Genomic DNA, 15,400 nt, shown 5'->3' with positions numbered 1-15,400 from the left:
TATTTTACATCTGTTACTTTACATGACAGATTACAGTTATTCTAGTTTATATGGAATAAATATTTTTGGATTCATTCTGTTTAAACAACGTAATCATTGGACCGGAAAGCGGTGGCTGCTCGGGACACAGAATAAAGACTTTAAAATTTGAATACGCAGAGAGCTTTCCAAAACAAGAACCTCCCGCAGAGCGGCCAAGCGCCGCAACTCCTCCCACCGAGCCTCGCAGGCCGCGCACCCCGGGGGCGGGATGAGCACCGCGCATGCGCAGTGACGTGCGCTGTCAGTTCCGCTTTCCGGCCTGCTCCAGCCGCTGGTTAGTGCTGGGCTCTGTGGGGTGCGCCCTTGCTGGCTGTGTGGGAGTTCTGGGCCGTGCGGAGAGCCCCCGGGTACCGCCGAGTTCAGGCCGAGCCCACGCCTGATCGGGAGGCTCCGGGGAGCTCGAGGGGCGGTGAGGGGCGTAGCGGCCGGGGCTTGCTGGGGGCTGGGCACGGTTGGCCGCGGCTCGTGGGGACCGCGCTCCCGCGGTGAGCTGTGTGTCCCTGGTCGTGGGAATGTGAAGCTGCTCCGGAGGAGGAAGGGGTGGTTCAGGTCTGTGCTGAGCCGGAAGGAGGTAGTTTGAGGCAAGCTGATGTGTTAGGAAGAAAAGCCGCGTAGCACTAGAAATATAAGGCTTGCCTTCCCAGCCGTATCTCGGAGTCTGAGGTCACCCTGAAGCACGGTGTTTTGGGGCGTAGCCTTCACCTTCCTGATTTTTCACATGTCGTTCGACTGGCAAGGATTAAACGAGGTCTCCAACCTCAGGTTGCGTGGTCCGGATTCCTATAGGGATTCAGAAGTGAAAAACAGATCCCCAGACCACTGCTCTGCATCATGTAGGAGCTCAAGGTATTTTAATCTTCAGGCTGCAATTGGAAGAGATTAAGCAAGCTTTGCATTTGAGTACAGTCTGGTAATACTTTCAGAGTGGTGATGTCAGTTTGGGGACGATTTGTTGTTTTATCTCTATATGTAGGAATTAGGAGTGGATTTACTGAGATGATTGATGTAGTAAGTCGGCAGTTGTTCCCCTGTGTAACGGATGCACAAGCTGAAGTGCCACCCTGCCGTCATTTGAGAGCTCTCTTTTCCTGTTAGGCCTGTTGGCTTATTTTGAAGTCTCTGACACTTGGTGCTCTTGCCATTGTTCTCTGACTCAGAATACCTGTGTTGTTTTCATGTTCTATTTTCTTCTTGCTCTTGTAGTGCTTTGTGAACAGGAGTGAATCAAGGGAGACAGTTGTACATCAGTACTCCAGGGCAGATGTGTAGGAGAGGTTAGAAATATTTTAGATTTGTGTTATTAAAAAAAGGTCCCTGTTACCATGCTAAAATCGACTTGGCCCTGTCCTGCTCGTTAGTGTTGTCCCTGCTCCATGCTCCCTCGTTTGTTTTTTTTTTTTATGCTTATCTTTTGGCATCAGCTGTGCAATGCTTCTGGAAACAAGAATTTAAAATGTAAAGGAAGCGTAGTGTGCGTGAACAAACTCCACTTGATTTCTCTGGAGACTTATGTCATCATTTATTCAAACAGACACAGTACAGACCATGTACAGTTTCAAGTACAGGGTCATGGAAATCTTACTCCTGTCCATTGTATCCCAAAGGTGAATATTTGTAAAACTCCAGGAAAGGACTGCATTTTCTGCCTTACATCGCTTTTCACAAGGGAGCTAACTAGCTGAGAGGGAGCCCTTTTCCACAGCCCTTCAAGAGACTGTGGATGCTGCCTCTGGTCCCCAGTAACAGTTGCCCTCAGAGTGTTTCTGCTGCAAAGATGTCTTTAGGCTGGAGACAGGCAAAATAGAATGGGCAGTTGCTGATGTGAGATTTCGGGGGGCAAAAAGAATCTGATATGGAGAAATGATTTTTTTCCTTTTTTAAAATGAAAAGGTGTAAGGATATTTACAAAGAGAATGGGGAGGCAGCTCGTAGAATATAGTTAAGGAAATGGAATTGGGATGGGACAGATCTCTTTTAATTAGTAGATCAGATCGATACAGAGAAACACTTATTTCTTTGTACGGTTAATAGTCCATTTTTGTAGCAAAGTTCATGCAATGCTTTAAATGGAGTGAGAAATTTTCAAGAGCAGAACTTCCAGGCTGCTTTCTCAGTACATTTATGTTGTGTCTTGTGCTTTTGTAGAAGTCAGGAGCATCACAGTGGGACACCGTATTTCACAGCGTCCGCTCATTAATTGCTTCTGTGACTGGAGTATAAAGGTAGCCCTGAGCAGGCTGGTGAAAACTGCTTAGAAAAACTAGGCATGGCGTGAAGGTGATTGAGCATAGGTAATTCTGCGATGTCCTAGTTAGACTGTGAAGTAGTGTTGGCATATTCTTTATATGCAAGACTATGTGGGTATTGAAAACTAGACCCATTTTGTGGAAGGAATTGTATTTCTTCAGATGTGTGCGGTGTATAATGAGTTGGTTTGATTGCCTTAATTATGGGATAGCTTGCAGTGCCCAGTCATCTTAGAGTTGTGGATCTCTTGTTTCCTTTTGCAGGAAGGTCCAACTGTGTATGTGTGCCTGCTCATTGTTGGGAAATGTCCAACGTTTCCAATTATGCCCTTCGAATGGCCCGTCTGAGCGCTCAGATATTTGGAGAAGTTGTCAGGCCAACTGACTCAAAATCCATGAAAGTTGTAAAGTTATTCAGTGAGCAGCCTATAGCCAAAAAGAAGGAGGTCTACAGTTGGTATCCTCCTCACAACACCTACTATGCCCTCATGAAAAAACTCCGTTTTTTTGGTCTCTACAGGTAAGCGCTCTGCTTATGGGATGGGAGCAGGACTGGAGGTGGGAAGGTTGGGGATGAGTTTTGTTGCAATTTTTTCCATATGTACAGGAAAAAATTCCTGTACAAAAAAAAGTATGAAAAAATGTAGAAAAAAAACTCCAGTTTAGAATGTGGTGCATATGGAAATTAGCACTTATCTTTGCACTGAGGGCAGGGAGGATAAGATATGAGTGCTGTCTAAATAACTTCTCATGATTGAATATTAGAACCTTCTGTGAGAAAGATTTCGGATGTCACAATGGACAACTGGTTATTTAAGAAATAGTTCTTACTCTGTGTGGGGAAGACAGGAGAGCTGCTTTGTAGAGAAGAGCGGGGTCTGGTTCTGAATATGCCAAAGCAACATGCTAAAAAAAGCGACAATCTTAAGACAGAGGTTGCTCTTAGTGTTACCCTATATTTGTGAATCATTCAAAAAATAAGTGAAATTTAGAAGGGAAGTCTTTGTTAGGATGGAGGAGCTTTTTATTCATAAAAGTAAATTCTTCATGAATTTCCACACTCTCACATAGAAAAAATGTTCACTGCTAATATACATCAGCAGGCGTCAAATGTAATCCTTTTACCTCAGTCAAGTAGCAATGATGAAGTGCCTTAAAGACCTGGCTGCTAACCCTGTAACATCAAAATAGATTAATTTCTATCACTATTCAATCCATGGAGGACTGCCTCCAGGATACTCTTGGTTTAGGTGAGCGTGTGAACACTTTAATGACACAGAAAGCCTCAGTGACATAATAATGTTCTTTTCACTTCTTCCCTTCCTTATCTCAGAGTTCCTCCTCTAGCTGCTGTGTTTACAGAGCTTGTAGAGAATCAGATTTCCTACTTAGAAACATGTGACAAAGGGTTGTAGACTAAAAGGACCTGACAATAATTTATAAGCGTATTGTTTCTTTTTCTTAGAAAAATTGCGTTTAAAAATAGCAGTGCAGCCATTTTAGGCCACTTTGAATGCAGTTGTCACTTTTGAAAAATAACTTTGCACAGAAAAATACGGTAATGGAGATTAAATAGAATTTATTGTAACATTGTTGAAGGTTAATTATCTCTGTCAGCGCCTTCATCCTCTTCTGTTTTATTTTCCTGTTAAGGTTCTATGGGAGCTGATGCTTTCTTCATAACTCATTGTTGAAGTCACCTGAGAGCAGTGTCATGTACTAATTATTGCTCCACAGGCCCCTCTCTCCTCAGGAGCTAATGACCTGTACTTAGTGCATAGCATATAAAAGCAGTGTGCTATTGCTAGACTGCTGGGTTAGATGCTAAGAGGGAAATTTGCATATTTGCTCTTTTTTTTGTTGTTTCCCATTGTGTTTGAGTAAGAACACTGTATGAAATACATATGCACACAAGTGTGTATGTGGACACACGCACTCCCTATTTCTTGCTGAAAAGGGCAACCTTGTTAGTTCTGAAAGAACCAGAGCAATTCTTTCGCATTATTTGGTCTAGAATTACTGCTAGCAGTAACGCTGAGTACATTGCATTGTGTTTCAATATGGGCTTCATTGTTTGAAAAAGTTGGTTTTTTCTTCATTATCATATAGTTCAAAGGAGCTTTTCCATCTGGATATTCCAAGAAGTAGGGCAAACTTTTTCTTTTCTCTCCCATTTAGAGATGAGCATCAAGACTTCAAAGAGGAGATGAGGCGGTTGAAAAAGCTCCGTGGAAAGGAAAAACCAAAGAAGGGTGAAGGAAAGAGAGCTCTCAAGAAGAAATAGTGCCCCTCGGACAACAACTGTGGAAATGCTGAAGAACAGCTGTAACCCACAGTTTCTGTTCCCAGATGGAGGGGAGTTAGCATTTGAGCTTCATTTGGAGCACAAGAAACACATTGTGAAGTACTGGAGTCCACCTTGGGAGTGCATTTGTGTCTTTGTGGTTTTTTGCAGTTTTTTTTCTTAATTTCTATACTTGAAATATTCTGAATGTTGTAGTACATTCATTTGTCATGAGAGCCCTGCCGTACCCAAGTAGTACCAACAATAGTTGGAAAAGAAAAAAGTCTCAGTGTTTTTCTTGCATGCATCAGCAGCCATGTTCCAGTTTTTCTGGATCTAGGAAATGTCTCTTTTTTCCCTCTTTTACTTTCTTGCATTACTACCAATGCTGTTTTGCATTTGCCCAGAAAAAGAAAAAAGGCTTCCTACTTCTGCTGCTTGTTATCTTGCCTATTAGGTTGAGTTTTGCTCCAGGTGGCTTTAACATGGAATATTTTTTTTAAAGTTGCTGTTAGAATCTATGGTTTTGCCCTGGATAATCTTTAATGTTCCATTGCCTGCCCGCAGCACTCTCATTGTACCTTGATTATTTAGATACTGCTATAGAAGCAACTGAAAAAGGAGGGCTGAAGCTGCTTTCAAGACCCTCTACTAATTAAAATACATTATTTAAACATAGTGTAGTAAAAGGATTTTGAATATAGTCCGATTGCATAGAGGTTACATGTGAAGTGCTTCAAAAGGTACAAAACAATTTTATAGATATGCACTAAAGTGTTTTTTACAGCTGTGCTCCTTCAGTGTTGTTAATATTAATAATTACATTTATATTCACCATTTTTACCTGTCACTCACTGTCAGCGAACACACAGTATAGAATGCAACCCTGCTGCATCTGGCCACTCATGCATCTTGCCTGAAAGTGCCTTGAAACTGCATCTTTAATTTCCAGGCCCCAGAAACCTTGAGGAGCAGCCCTGAGGTACTGAAGGAGAGCTATTCAAACCTTAGAGTGAGTGGGGCAGAAAGTGCTTACACAGGAAGCTTAAGGTGTGCTTAATTTTTGCATACAGAGACATTCTGAAGTAGGTAGCTACTAACCTGGGGCTGCTTCTAAACCAAGCTTGCTGAGTTGTGTTTTTAGAGGGATTTGTCTGATCAGTGAACTAGATGGATCTTCATAAATTTGTGAACAGTTCCATATTTTTACTTCATCGAGGTTATTAATTCAACTAGTACCAGTTGCCTTAAAGGTTGCCCTTGGAGACTCTCTAGGGTCCAATTAACTGTGTCAGCTGTGGACTTCTGGTGCGTGTAGTAGCAGCAGCTAGGTTGGCCATGACTTGGCATCTTCCAAAATTAAATTGAAAATCAATGTATTCTTTGCATTTTAAAGAGGAAAACACCATCATCATCTTTTGTATTCCTGTGAAAGTGTAAATGTACAGCAAGAATTGATTGTTTTCTTGCTCCGGTGAAGTATACACAACCTTAAACTCTGGGTGTGTGAGGAAACCTGTTTGTTTGAGTATGATATATAAAATACTTACACAGCCTAATAGATCAGCCACGCTTATCCTTCTGAATCTCCATTTAGTCTGTTTAAGGACTCGGTATCGCCGGAGCCTACGGAAAGCAGTGAGTTCCACAGCTATCCTGTGTCTTTGCTAGACATAGATATGGATTCAGCAGTGTAATACTAATTGGACTTGAGGATCAGATCTGTTCTTCCTTGTCTGCTCAAACCACCTGGCTATTTATGGATTGTAAGGAGCTCTTGTCATGCACGAGAAAGTGAAGGCCTTGTTGATCTAGTCAGTTATAATGAGCCCCTCTGTCTGCAACCTGGCAGAGCAAACCTACTCTTGGAATCAAAGCATCACACAGGGAGCATACTTTAGGAAGTAAAGTATCCCAGCAAAGTATCCGAACAGGCTTGTGAAGTGAACAGCTGTGAAGCAAACAAAGACAATGAATTGTTGGCATTTATCCTCATTCTGCAGTGTTTATAAAAGTGAAGTGGATGGAGTGAAGTCATTTAAAGAACAATTATAACTTAAAAAACGCTGTGTGAGTACAAAAAGAGTTCCCCTGCCTAATTGTTCATAATTTATCTTCTGCAGTATTTATTATCTAGAATTACATCTTTTAAACAATGGATCTTTCCCCTCCTCTGAGACTGCTATTGGAGTAATGATGATTCAGCATTGTCAAGTTTGTCCCAGTATTAGGAAAACTCATTACTTGCTGGGAGTGCAACTATTCTGTTCCAGAACATACAGTTTTCTCTGCTCCATGAGAGGGATAGAAATAGGCACTTTCCTTCCTAGCTTCTAACCATTACTCTATTATTTAATAATAGATACTGCCCTGAAAAGGACTACTTTTTGTGAATCACAGCACTTGCACAAATTGGAAATCACTTTTGAAACATCATGACAGGTATTAACCCAGTGTGTGTATTTAGGAGGGGAAGTAGAGCTTCACCCGTATTCAGAGGAGTAAGGATGAGAAAACTTCTTAGAACTGTCAGTATAGTGTCATATCCATTTTATGTACAAATAAAAGCTCAATTTTATTTTTATTTTCCCTTTACAATTATTCTTTTCACCATTCATACTCTACGTTTTGTTACAGAATTCACTCTTCCTGAGGTTATGAGCTGACTGTCCTTGGCATATGTTTAGATGGATGTTTTAATTCTCAATCGGAATAAATCCAGATAAGTGATCTCTGAGGGAGTAACTGAGAGCCCAACCACTAACCTCTTCTGACTCCTGAACAGGTTAATTAAGTGCCACCGCTGCCCTCTATTAAAGGTGAGCAAGAGCAGACAGGGGATATGCAATATGAAGTCAAATCACATGTAAGTGAAGCCAACAGCGTGCGCTTGCAGCCCTCAGGGCTAACTGTATCCTGGGCTGCATCAAAAGAAGGGTGATGAGAAAAGTGAGGGAGGTGATCATCCTCTGCTCAGCCCATGTGAGGCCTCAGCTGGCGTACTGCGTCCAGGCCTGGGGCCCCCAGCACAGGAAGGGTGCAGAGCTGCTGGAGCGGATCCAGAGGAGGGCCACGAGGATACTCAGAGGGCTGGAGCACCTCTCCTGTGAAGAAAGACTGAGGGGGCTGGACTTGTTCTGCCTGGAGAAAAGAAGGCTTTGGGGCCTTACAGTACTTAAAGGGAGTTTATAAACAGGAGGGAGACAAAATTTTTACATGGTCTGATAGCGATAGGGCAAAGGGGAATGGCTTTAAGTTAAAAGTGGAGGTTTAGGTTAGATGTTAGGGGGACATTCTTCACCTGAAGGGTGGTGGGGCGTGGGAGCCAGTTGCCCAGAAAAGCTGTGGATGTCCCATCCCTGGGCAGCCTGATCTGGTGGGTGGCAGCCCTGCCCATGGCAGGGGGTTGGGAGTGGATGGGTTTTAAGGTCCCTTCCAACCCAAGCCGTTCTGTGGTTCTATGATTATATGTTGTGTGCTGTATCTCACATGCCAGCTTAGCTCCCTCAGCTGCAGTTGGATTGTGACAGGAGTAGCAGTACTGAGTTTAGACAGGTATTGGCATTAGAAAACAAGGTATCCAAACTCCACTAAGGTGTACTCCTCTGTATCACATAAAGAAATGCTGAAGGCTTTTTTTTTTCACTGTAACAACTGGTTTTGTACTTTCTTATTTTATTGTGCTCTGTTTGTCTTCAGTTATAAAGTCTGTCTTTGGTATGGTATAGTCATAGCTGCTGAGAACTACCTTCATAATCACACGTTATTTTGTAAACAAACTGACCCAGTTGCTATATATCCTATAGGGAGTGCAGCTATTGCGAGACCTGTTATTACTGAAAGTCCTGCAGACAGCAGAAGTCAACATGTGCTAGTTCATGTTTTGTAATGATGGAACAAACAGAAGCAGTGTTTTCTGTTACACTTAGTAGTGTGCTAAAATACAGAGATATGCTCTGCTCAGGAAAGTGCTAACTTGAAAACAGTTTCCCCTAAGGTGGAGTTCATTCTACCTACTAAACCAATGTGCTAATTTTACAGAGGTCTGTGAAATGTACCTGACTGTTTCTGAGTCGTGCTGTGGTTTTAGACAAATGTGTTGTCTTACTTGACAGCATTTCCTCAAGGGTAAATTTAGAATAATGATCACTTAGGCAATGGTGTCATGATGGTAAGCTGCTTTTAGGATGGGAATTTACCCCAGGAGAACCTTGTTTAAAGAGCAGCTTAGTCTGGCCTTAGTAGGACTTGTGCCCCTGTGCATTCCAAGGCTTTCTTTCAGAGAGCTTTTTCATGACAGAGTTGGTGCAGTTGATGACATTGTTAACATTTGAAATAAGCTGTGGTAAGTTAATGTGGTCACACAGTTTAAAAATAATTCTTCTTGAATTGTAAATATTTATGAAATTTTATAGCATGTGTACACATTCCTCCACCACTTCGAGTTTGAAGGCCATTTTAGCATCATTTTTTTTGTTAAAAAAACAAACAAACAAACAAAAAATAACATTCGGTAATCTACATGTTTTATAAAGGCTTCATGATTCTTAAAGGCTGTTTTGGTGAGGGAAAGGCTGTGTTTGGTTTTGTGGTTTGTTTTTTTTCTATTATTTTTTCCTTTCAAGCAAAAGAGATAATGTGCAAAGAAAGTAAGTGCTATGGGGACACTGGATTAGTTCCTTTAAACTCAGTTCTCCTGCATAGCTGTTCAGTTGTGACGTTTGTACAGTCCCTTGGGAGCAAATCATGGAAACAAAACCTGCAGGGAGACTCTGTCATCTTGATACTGAGACGTGTGAGAGCAGAAACCTTTCCTGTTTAACCTCTGCTAGAGGCAGCTGCATTTCCCTAACCTGCCCAAACAACAATGGAAAAGTCAAGGGTTCAGATAATAAAACATTTCCTCGAGAGTAAAGTTAGAATAATGATCACTTAGTCAATGGTGTCATGATGGTAAGCTGCTTTTAGGATGGGAATTTACCCCAGGAGAACCGCATGTAAAGAGCAGCTTAGCCTTGCTATAGTAGGACTTGTGCCCCTGTGCATTTCAGGGCTTTCTTTCAGAGAGCTTTTTATGAGAGAGTTGATGACATTGTTAACATAAGACGTATTAGAAATGTAAGAGGAAGCAGAAGTGGGAAAAAAAAAAATTATAGTTCCTAGAGATGAGAATGAAATGCTGCGAATGGGCCAGATATCGTAAATGGATCTTTCCATGCCTGCACGTCTGGGATAGCGTGAAAGCCATGAAGACATCTTAGTCTTTTTCTCCTTTTCATTTTTCCTCCAATATAATAATAACATGTCTTAAGTGCAGACAGGAAGGAATATACTTGAAAACATTAGAAAGGATTTACTTATGAATACTCAGTAAGTGCAAAGCACAGCCCTAGTGCGCTTAAATAGTGAGGAACACAACAACAGGCAGATACCTGAGGGCCACGACCGCCATAGTGGCTGAGGAATTACTTAGGGTTGTCTACGGTGCTAAATAGGAAATCAACAGGATAACGATCTTGACACTGAAGTATCTTTATAAATACCACGTTAAACTGTTCTGGGTGGGATACTGGGGAAATATCCACAAGGTAAGATATTTGGACAAATTGAGAAGGCTCCCAAGAGGTGGGTTATGGTTTTCTTATCGGAGGCAGTCAGAACTAGACTGAGCGAAGCGTTACAAAACAGAGCCCAGGGACCACTTCTCTCTTGGAAGAAGAGGCAGCAGATGGGATGATCTCATACATTTTCTCATATTGTAGCTAGGTCCTTGAAAACAAATCTCACTAAGGGCTACAAAAGCATTTTGATATCCATTATGTTTTCTGCCTACATTTGCAAGTACTTTACTTCATCCTAGCACTCCTAAAGCTGTCTGTAAATATTTCATAGAGTTCAGGGGGTCTCTCGCACTTCAGTTGTTTCTGCAGGGCTGATGTTTGTCTTATGGGCTCTTTCGGTAAATAGATCTTTTAAAGGTATTAGGGGCAAAAAAACAGCTGAGCTCCAGAAAGACTGAAAAACGTGACACTGCCACATGCAATGGTGTATCATTTCCAATACAAAATTGGAAGTGCATCACGCTCCTGAATTTTCATTGCAGTCTCGCCTGCATGAAAATGAATGTGGTCACTTGAGCCCAGACTCAAAAGTGGATGTCTGCAATTTTATTTCAGATTCAAGCACCAAAAGATGCGGTCTAACTTTAGAAATGATGTGAATATTCAGCATCTCTAACTACTACAAGATGTGCTTGCTTTTGCGTAACTGCAAGGTAAATCCTATGCCAGCACACAGTTGTAGTCTCCTTTTGCTTTTGACTGATAGTGGTCTCTTCCAAAGAGGACTGATGAAATATCTCTCTAGAGACTCCATCATGCCTACTAATGCAACAAATAGCTGTTTCTGCAGTGTTGATCAGAAGCAGGTCAGGGTATGGTACCGTATGGGTATGGTACCATATGGGTACTATACAATGATTTCTGTGGAGAACTGCAGGTGGCTTAAAGAAAACTCAATCCACTCTAAGACTGTACCAGTACAGCTGAAGAGCACTGTACTGACATCCAGGTGATGTTATCTTACTTGTGACCAGCGACCATTGCAGAGAAAGTGCAACAATTCTAATTTCTATAACTGCACATGAAGGAGGCTATGTGTGGCAAGCAGCATCAGACTGCTGCTCAGAAAGCTTTCGGGGGAGCAGCAATCAATGACTGAGGTCATCCCAGTGGTGGAAGGGTATGCATTCCGTATGGAACTGGATAGCATACAGAGCACACGTGTGCCTATGTACACGCAAGTATTTCTGAGATTCCAGAGTTTATGCTGACAATAGGAAATTGAGATGAGGCTGCTGTTTCAGCTGATGTTACTAAGCACTGTGTCTACTTTGTAGGCACAGGAGCATCTATATGAGGACTCCAGTCAGAAGTAGTATTAAGCTGGCACATTCATATCAGAGAGGCAGTGACTGAGGCAGTGTAGATGTTGCCTCGACAGATGACATTTCCTGTGTGAATGGATAGGATGCTGTTGATACACAGACTGTGTGTGAGGCGTTGTGTATTCTTTCTTGGGTGTCTATCCTGTGTTTGTTTTGGTGCAACTGACACCAGTAAGCATTGTTGACAACCTCTAAACCTCACAAACACTTTTAAAATTAACAGCATGTACCACAAATAATTAATTGGGCTATGAAATGTCACAGTTATTATTGACAGCTAGAAAGTAACATTCTGTAGCCTCCCCCTATTTTTGTTTTGTTTTGTTTTGCACTTGGTCTTTTTGTTTATATACTGTGATGTTTACCAAAATCCTACTCCATTGCCTGACACCAGTACAGCCAACAGTGATGTCTCTATATCTGCAAACTCAAATTGTTTGATAGTATCATTGGGTTTATTAATAAACATTAATGCCCTCTGAGGATAACAAGTAGGGTATTGACTAGGCATGCAAACCACTTAAAAATAAAAGGAAGATCTAAGCTGGATCTTTGCAGAAGTCCCCCAGAGTGAGTAACAAAATTTGTGTTCATATACCAAAAGAAATGTGTCTTCTGGAAACAGAAGTCATGTCACATTAAAAAGGAATAACCATGCCCTATGGCCTTTAGCGTAACCACAAGCTTTAAGCAATCTGTAGCATCAAAAACTTCAAGAGGTCATTGAATGCTGCACCAGAATTTTTGCTTTTGGACAAGTGCATGCTCACAGCAATGATGAGAATACAGCAATGCAGTTCAGAAACTGCCCTAATAGAAACTGCCCTAATTCCCACATGCTTGGAACACAACTTGCCTCTTCAGGAGAATCTAAATGTCTGTGAGGCTTGTAGCGTTCCAGTGGTAGTGAGGATTAAAAGATAAACGTGGATTATTAACTGTGATATTCTGTCAGCAAAATAAATTTCTGTTTAAATACCTAAATAAGATGTGTATATGTACATTGCAATATAAGCACTCTTTTTAAAAACATTGCCTGTCTTGTTTGACCTATCACAGATGAACAATAACTCTTCAAACTCCAGCAGTGTGGGCTGTTGCCCTAGAAAAACATGAAAGCATGAAGCCAGGACTGGGAACAGCAAAGGTAGAACAATGCTAAGCTGTTTCACCTTTCTAGCAAAGGGCTTGCAATGTGTTGAGGAAATCTCAACTTGTGGTGGCGTGCTATGGCACAAACATGTCCTGAACCCTGGATTTCTGCTGGTGTTCTATGGGGAACGTAGAGGGATTCTGCAGCAGAAGAAACAACCTGCTCATGTAATGTGGCTCCTACCTCACTATGCTTTCCATTCATCCTCTGAAATGTTGGGCTTGTTAAAGGCAGTGAGAATTTCCCTGAAAAATCTGCCTTTGAGTGTGTGTGTATTGTTTCTTTAAATCTGTAGCACCAAAGTGGGGAGGCAAGGAGCGACAACTGGGAAGAGTTCAGCAATTAAACTGTTAAAAATAGAAAGGAAGGAAGAAAGGAAGAAGAAAACTTCACATTAGCATTGTTGGTGTTGTTTTTTTTTTTTTTTTCTAGTAAAAATCTATATTTACTCCTTGACAGATGGAAGAGTCTACTTGGTTTGCTGTTTTTATGTAACAACTTGTTACTCCAGAACATTCCGAACATAAAACATGATATGGAGAGAGGGTCAGTGAGCCATCCAGAAGAGATGGTGAACTGGAAGAGAAATGCTCCCTCCCCTCCTCCAGAAACAGTAAAGACAGTATTCAAACTGCTGCTTTAACAACCACATAGCGGCCTCAGAGAAGTTCTCCCTTTCCAGCTGAGCTAGGAGAGCTTGTTGTAAAAAACACGCTCCCAATATCTTTGACGGCAATATTACAGAAATTCCTATTGGTTGGTCAACATCTTTTCACTGTCCTCCGTCAAAGCTGTGCTTTCTATATTTGATTCAAATGATTGATTCTGCCTTCTCAGACTCACAAAGTTTCCTTACTCCAGGCCTATACCAATCCTAATGGCCTTCTTTCATCTCAGTGAAGAGGCTAGACACCAAAAGAATAAACTGAGCGAGCAGGTGCATGTGCTAACTAAACTGTTAGTAGATAAAAGGTGCAGAGTTACCAACTTGTCCATAAGGCACTGGAGAATCAAATTACAGCAGCTATTCAGGCTCAGCTAGCCTGGGCATTATCCTAAGGCTGGAACATGATTGAATAGTCATTTTCTGAACAGCAAAATAACTTGCTTGACATAGGATTCTTTTCTTCCCTGTCTTGGATCTCACTCAATCACATTAGCTTCTTTTGTGCATAAATGGGATGGTTTTAGGTTATGAAATGTGATTGTTCACACTGGAATAATAACACTAGGAATCTAAAACTATTTAGTCTTTAAAGCTGATCGGCTTATCACTGTCCAACACAAAGGATTCAGAAATCAGATACCTGAATGAGCTGAATACATTCAAGCAATGGTAAGAGATTCAAAGTTAACAGGGCGGTCTTGGCTAATTCTCTCAAACTCGACATTTCATCCCGGGTTCAGTAAATTATGTCAGGCAGGAAAATCAGTGCTCTCTATTCCTATGTTTCCTAGGAGAGTACCATCTCCTCCAGTGTCTATTTCATCTACATTCTCCCTCCGTCTGATCTTTCATCCCATCCCTCCCACTCCATTTTCTCTGGCTGCTACTTCTGTTCCCTTAGCAGTAATTTCAGGGCTCCTCTTCTCTCTTGATGGTCCCTCCTATGCCACACCTGTCAGTAGTTATGCTGCTGTTCAACAAAATGTCGTTTTCTCAGCTCCTCATGCCTGTTTGCAAGCAAGGGCAGGAAGCCAGCAGGGAGAGATGCAGAACACTGAGATATATACAATTCTGGACCCTAAAGTCAGAACTAAGATAAGGAAGGAAGCAGGCTGTCAGTTTGCTCTTGAGATGCTGAGCAACATGCAGGATATGAAGGAGACCTATATGCAAAGTCACTCCCTTGCTTTTTACCTTCTGAAGGCCTAGGCTGTGGTTAAAAAAAAAAAAAAAAAAACAAACAGAAGAAAAACAGTCCTATAAATAATGACTAAAAAAATATGCTAGAGTCAAATGAAAACTATGTAAATATGTCCAATACCATTACAAGAAAATGCCAAATATGTTATTTATATATGAAAGAAAGTTTGTTATATCAACATTGCTTTTAATGGTAGAATGAAGACTGAGTTAAGAACCTTGTGGATTGATATTTTCTTCTGTTTTCCCCCACCTCTTTATACTCAATTTCCACTCATCCTCATCATTTCTGCTAATGCATTTAATTCAAAGGCAAAGAACCAAAAAAAGACACCAGTGAGATTGTTTAGCTGCCAAATTTAAATCACCATCTGAATATAACCTGATTTTTCACTGAAGATATGAAAGCTTGAGGTTCAGCAGGGTCATGGAATGGGAAATGTCCCGAACTAAAAGTTTCCAAGAGGCTGCCAAAAGGAAAAACATATACCATCTGTACAGGGATAGTAAAAAAATCAGCCGTGCATTCTCAGTTTCCTAACCTTGGAGCAATCAGACAGAATTATCTTGAAATACGAAAAGATGCACAGTATATCTTAAAATATAACAATGGGAAAATATGTTTAAATGGATGCTAAAGGTAATTGAAAAAAAAATCCATGTTCTTTCCTCAATAAATCTTTTCAACATTCTCTTTTTGGAGAGAAACTTTGTTAAGTATATGTTGCTTTCACTAGTAATGAGGTAACAACAGAACTCTGGACAATGAATGTTCTGCTTCAAATTTCCTGGCCCAAGTTACAGGGTACACGGCTGTTGTCATTAGTATCTTCACTAACATCTGTATTTCTGTCACTGAATC

General features: G+C 41.2%; 1 protein-coding gene across 3 annotated transcripts; it reads left to right on the top strand.

The window, feature by feature from the left end:
* MRPS33 (mitochondrial ribosomal protein S33) lies at nt 212-7,300 on the top strand. Of its 3 annotated transcripts, none has more exons than XM_021388381.1 (3): nt 212-316; nt 2,553-2,808; nt 4,467-7,300. In XM_021388381.1, the coding sequence occupies exons 2-3, from the start codon at nt 2,594-2,596 to the stop codon at nt 4,570-4,572; spliced, it is 321 nt and encodes a 106-aa protein (XP_021244056.1). In that variant the 5' UTR covers nt 212-316; nt 2,553-2,593; the 3' UTR covers nt 4,573-7,300. The 3 variants fall into 3 exon arrangements, with proteins under 3 accessions (XP_021244056.1, XP_021244059.1, XP_021244066.1); XM_021388384.1 differs by lacking the exon at nt 212-316 and adding an exon at nt 323-451; XM_021388391.1 differs by lacking the exon at nt 212-316 and adding an exon at nt 600-888.

This window comes from Numida meleagris, chromosome 1 (assembly GCF_002078875.1).
Source record: "Numida meleagris isolate 19003 breed g44 Domestic line chromosome 1, NumMel1.0, whole genome shotgun sequence".
In the NCBI taxonomy this organism is placed as follows: domain Eukaryota; kingdom Metazoa; phylum Chordata; class Aves; order Galliformes; family Numididae; genus Numida; species Numida meleagris.
Note: the sequence above shows the minus strand (reverse complement) of the source record. Positions and strands in the feature narration are given on the sequence as shown.